We start from the raw sequence: 5,883 nt of genomic DNA, 5'->3' as shown, positions 1-5,883 counted from the left end.
ATAAAAAAATAAAAAAAAGAACTAAAAAAAAAAATAGAAGACAGAGATGAAGGCATCACAGAAAGATAAAGTAATGGAAAACACAGATGGGCTTAAAAGGTAAAGAGGATAGAATGAGTAGGGTCAGTATACATCTTTTTATAATAGTAATCATACTTGAAGTTTTTTCTCCATACAACTTTTTATTCAGTAACATTGAGTGATCTTGCTACTAAAAACCCAAACCTATTAAATGCTACTGTTTCCAACATTGTTTCTTATTTTTAAGGTTGTTTTTACCCTGATGGTTACAATTTTGAATTTTTTTCTTCCTTTTATATGTTAATATCAAATAATTTTCATTCATATGTAATATCTGGGAAACAAATGTTAATTAAAACCAGTGGTTCTAATATATAAGGCAGGAGAAACTGTCAGTGATATTCAGGCATTCCTCTGCTTCCATTTTCAGCATAAATAAGTCAGTGACTCTACCGGAAATGATACAGGCATGAATTTGAGGAGAATGTTTAGCCTAGAAGTAGAGCATGAATGATAATTATTTCTAAAGTGTGCAAGTAGAGATGTCCCTTGAGATCTCAAAGCAACTTTAGGTGATTGAAGCGAATATGAAACACTTTTTAAACAACACAGTAAGTAGTTCGCTTAGCTAATATTAATACCATATATTCAAAGTATGGAGGTGGGTCAAAAATAAAGGCCAACATATAACCTCTGAAGGTTGAATCCAAGGGAATTTCATATGCCAGATATCACACCCACGCTTTCCATCCTGGGAAAAGTCGGCTGAGGTTTTTGGGGTCCATGGCCTGTTGTATGAGCAAATTCACTTGTCCATCCACACTGAGCACAGTTCCTTCCTCCACTCCTTTTAGTTTCTCTTGCAGTCTCATCAAGACACGCTCAGCTACTTTGTTGAAACTCTGGTCCATTTCACTAGTGACAAAAACACAAAGGTGTTAATGAGGTGGAACAGTTCAAAGGGCCTGGGGAATAGGAACATCTGAACGACTGACTCTAGCTCTTTCCTAAAATACGCTCACCTGAGGTTTCGTTTGCATTCTCGGTCATCTGCATTGGGCGAGGCGTGAAGCTCAGTTTCATCTTCCAGCCTCTGCTGTAAATACAGAGCTTTCAGAGGATTCATGGTCCAGTCAAAGAGAGGATCATACAGGAGGACCTAGACAGAGAGAACAGACGTATCAGAAGAACAATGTGCATTGTGATGGTGTCGCTATAAACAGCATAACCAGTATTATAAACATAACAGCGGCCAGTCATACGGCAGTCGACTGCAGGAGGGACAAACTTATTGCACAGGCTTCTTGTTTCCTTACGGAGGAAACTACATGAGCATAATGCTCCGGGCTTCTTATCCCGTTCTGGAGTCACTCTTCCTCCCTGGTGGGGGTACACCTTGACCATGTTTCCTTACTGGGTGAAACTAACCTATTAGAAGGGATAAGCCACCAGTCACTTCCTTTTCTTCTCTCTCCTGTCCTGGATAAGGGCATGTACTCTGCAAGCCCCGTTCTCCCTCAGGTGGGACAGGTTAGGTCATGGGAGGTGGACAGCACTAACAAGCCTATTTGGATCTCACTTGCAGGCCATGTTCTCCAACAGTTTTATCACTAACAACCTGACATTTTGAACTCTATCCTATTCTAAGGCTTTTTCTCTCAGTTCCAACTTTGAGGGGAGAAAAAAAAGGTATAATTTATTGAAAGCTCCTCAATACCCAAGGTCTAGTGTTGTGGTTGACATCTAGTGTGGCTCAGTGGTTGAGCATCGATCTATGAACCAGAAGGTCCCAGTTTGATTCCTGGTCAGGGCACATGCCCGGGTTGTGGCCTCGATCCCTGGTAGGAATCAGCTGCCTGATTACGAAAGAAGAAAGAAAGGAAGGAAGGAAGGAAGGAAGGAAGGAAGGAAGGAAGGAAGGAAGGAAGGAAGGAAGGAAGGAAGAAAAGGGAATGCATCTTCATTCAGCCTTGAGTACAGCCTTTTATTTAAATTATCAACATACTACTGGGATCCTCTTTGTAGCAAAAATCCGTATTGCCACCAGCATTCCACAGATCTCCGTGGTTCATAAGGTGGACACAGGACCTCCCTAACAGACTGTTAATTTCACTCTACTCAGGATACACCCACCCTTGTTGACCACAGGCTCAAAGGTGAATGCTGGTGAATTGGCTGCATACAGTTTTTAAAAAATACAAATGTTCGAATTTGGTCAGCATCAATATTCTGTAAACGCAGTACAGGGGATACTGAAGTCCAGCCAGGGCCAGCACCACCCGGTTAACGGAACAAAAAGCTAAGGGATGTGAGGGAGGCATGCCCAAGCTCCACGTCCCATGCTTCCCTGAGGAGGAAAGACTCCTCGTCGCTGCTGCAGATACTCTACCAGGGTGGTGAACGCCTGCCTTAGTTACCCAGTTCTCGCCGGGGAAAGCTAAGGTCATGAGCGCTGGAAATGTGCTCGACTTCCGCCCCTTTCTGCCCTGTTCAGCATGAGGCAGTGAGCCTGGTGCAGCGGGCATGCCCCAAGGTTACACAGCAGGGAACACGGCTGCAGGCCAGTCTGCACTTGCAGCCGTGCCCCTCCACTGCCAATGCTGACTCTGACCTCCATCTGCCAGACTAAATGGTTCTGAACCTCGGGGTGGGAGATAACTAATGATTTCTCTTAATCCTGCAATGGAATCCATTCTGAAAACAATACAAAATGAGAAGTCTAAGATATAAAAGTGCTGATTTATGTAATAAAAACTAGAGATGACTATTGGGCTGTAACACGGTAAGAAACTGGAGGGAGCTGGAGCCATTCTAAACCACTATTCATTCACCCATGTGTGCAAGCCCCTCCCCTCCTGCAGCCCCCATCACTCCACCGCATGGAAATGAGGCATTCACCCTCAAATCAGTGACTTGCTAACAGCCTGACAGGTAGAGAAATAAAGACTTCTGTAAATACACTTTACCTCCACAATGGTTAACAGTGTTTCCTTAGAGTTTCTCATCACCTCCATGGTTTTCTCACAGCATCTACAAGCACATTGTAAATATGGGTTTTGTTATACACCAATGTTTTCAAATCCATCCATCTATCTATCTATCGTCTATCTTCATGTGTAGTATACTGAGAGTATTCTTATGAACCTATCTATCTATCTATCATCTATCATCTATCTTCATGTGTAGTATACTGAGATTATTCTTATGAATAATTCCCAAATTAATATCTCAAAGAGCATAGAACTTGGCAGAGTGGGCTTTCAATAGATGTTTCTAAAATTAATACAATTATATACCTAAATGGAACAGAATAGAGAACCCAGAAAGAAACCCACACTTATATGGTCACTTAATCCACGGCAAAGGAGGCAAGAATACACAGTGGGGAAAAGACAACTTCTTCAATAAATGGTGTTGGGAAAACTAAACAGATACATGCAAAAATATAAAACTGGACAATTTGCTTGTACCATATACAAAAGTAAACTCAAAATGGATTAACGACTTAAGTATAAGTCTTTAAAAGCCATAAAACTCCTAGAATAAAACATAGTCAGTAAACCCTTTGATATGAATCTTAGCAATATTTTTTTGGAGATGTCTCTCCAGGCAGCAGCAACAAAAGCATTATGGAACTAAAAAGCTTCTGCACAGCAAAGAAAACCATCAACAAAACAAAAAGACAACCTAATGATATACCAGATAAGAAGTTAATATCCAAAATATATGATGAAATCAACTCACAAATCAGAAAACAAACAATCCAATTAAAAAATGGCAGAGTACCTGAACAGACATTTCTCCAAAGGCATACACAGCAGAACAAAAGTAGGTTTACAGTTGTTTGTATGGAAACTAATACAATAGTTAATAAATAATACAGAAATAAATTGTTTTTCATAAATCTATCTTTCTTCCCACTGGAAATTAATATATGATAATACAAAGAATTAAATCTGTGTTTTGCATACTCATAACTCTAAAACTACTTTAGCCCTACCCTGTACAGAGGGCCAACAAACATATGAAAAGATGCTCAACATCACTAATCATCAGGGAAATGCAAGTCAAAACCACACGAAATATCACCTCCCACCTGTCAAGATGGCAATTATCTAGAAAAGCCTGCTAAATTTTGAAGTATAGCAATGACCTTTTCTTTTTTATTAAAGCAGTATTTTTTAAAGTATTTGTTCCTACTTAATTGAATTATGTATCAAAGTCAATCAACTACATCTAAAATATTTTTCCAACATTTATAGGGAACTCATATAACTTAACAAAAGGAAGATAAACAATCCAATCAAAAAATGGGCAAAGGACCTAAGTAGACACTTTTTAAAAGAGGACATCCAGAAAGCCAAGAGACATATGAAAATATGCTCAAAGTCACTAATCATATGAGAGATGCAAATCAAAACAACAATGAGGGACAATCTCACACCTGTCAGAATGGCTATTATCAAATGTCAACAAACAAGTGTTGACAAGGATGTTGAAAAAAGGCAACCCTTGTGCACTGTTGGTGGGATTGTAAATTGGTGCAGCCACTGTGGAAAACAGTACGGAGGTGCCTAAAAATATTAAAAATAGCACTGCTATACAACTCAGCTATGCCACTTCTGTGTACTTATTCAAATAAAAACACTAATTCAAAAATATATATGCACCCCCTATGTTCACCGCAGCATTTACAATAGCCAAGCTATGGAAGCAACTACGTGTCCATCAATAGATGAATGGATAAAGAGGATATTATATACACACAATGGAATATTACTTGGCAATAAAAAAGAATGAAATCTTACCATTTGCAACAATGCAAAAAAAAATACAACTGGATCACTCTTTTATATCATACATAAAAATAAACTCAAAGTGGATTTAAAAAAAAATATAAGATCTAAAACCACAAATCATCTAGAAGAAAACATGGGCAGTAAACTCTTTAACATCAACCCCAGTAATATATTTTTAGATGTGTCTCCAGAAGCAATAGCAACAAAGCTGTTACGTAGATCTAGAGGCTAAAATAAGTCAGACAAAGAAAGACAAATATCCTATGATTTCACTCATGTGTGGAATCTAAAAAAACAAAATCAACAAAACAAATCAGAGACAGACTCATAGAAACAGAGAACAGAGACTGATAGCTGTCAGAAGGGAGGAGGTTGGGGTAATGAACAAAAAGGTGAAAGGGTTTGAGAGGTACAAACTTCCAGTTATAACATAAACAAGTAAAAACTAAAATAAAATAAACAAGTCATAGGGATGTAATATACAGCACAGGGAATATAGTCAACAATATTATAATAATTTTATATGGCGATAAATTTTAGATTTATGGTGATCGCATAGTAAGATATATGTATAAATGTCAAACTCTTACATTGTACACCTGAAACTAATAAAGCATTGTATGTCAGTTATACTTTAATAAAAAATATATATGTGTGAATATAAGAATAATACAATAGTATGAAATATTTCTTTCAGTCATTAATTACTGTGGTAAGTATTAGAATCTGCCCCATTAAAAATTGAGTACATAGACCTATGCAGGGGAAATATAGGGAACTGCACATTTCTTTTAGCAGGCACTGGAACTGGCTCATAAGCTCCTTTGGGACCGATTATATGCCCACCGATGAGCACCTGAGAGGAGTTCCAAACATTAAAAGGAAAGTTAGTCAAACAGAGGCACTGAAGATAAAGGTGGGCAGGTTCCAGAGGTTAGGAAGGACAGTACGTCTGATATATTGGGTGAGGTCCCAGGTGACCTGAAAGAAGGGGAAACAACTGCTATTTTCAGCCAGGGTCTCTTCCTTAGTGCTGGCAAAGCACGGGCATGTAATTCTAGCA

At 38.6% G+C, this 5,883-nt stretch overlaps 1 protein-coding gene across 1 annotated transcript in view; it reads right to left on the bottom strand.

The window, feature by feature from the left end:
• Positions 1–162: 162 nt before the first annotated feature.
• Positions 163–5,883, bottom strand: part of ATM (ATM serine/threonine kinase) — a 158,448-nt gene continuing 152,727 nt past the window's right edge. The window contains exons 62-64 of the mRNA XM_006753148.2: positions 2,988–3,051; positions 1,044–1,180; positions 163–936 (exon numbers count right to left, since the gene is read on the bottom strand). Of these exons, the coding sequence (XP_006753211.1) occupies positions 753–936; positions 1,044–1,180; positions 2,988–3,051 (385 nt within the window). The 3' untranslated portion in view covers positions 163–752. The remainder of the gene's footprint in view (positions 937–1,043; positions 1,181–2,987; positions 3,052–5,883) is intronic.

This window comes from Myotis davidii, unplaced genomic scaffold (genome assembly GCF_000327345.1).
Source record: "Myotis davidii unplaced genomic scaffold, ASM32734v1 scaffold1491, whole genome shotgun sequence".
Taxonomy (NCBI): Eukaryota; Metazoa; Chordata; class Mammalia; order Chiroptera; family Vespertilionidae; genus Myotis; species Myotis davidii.
Note: the sequence above shows the minus strand (reverse complement) of the source record. Positions and strands in the feature narration are given on the sequence as shown.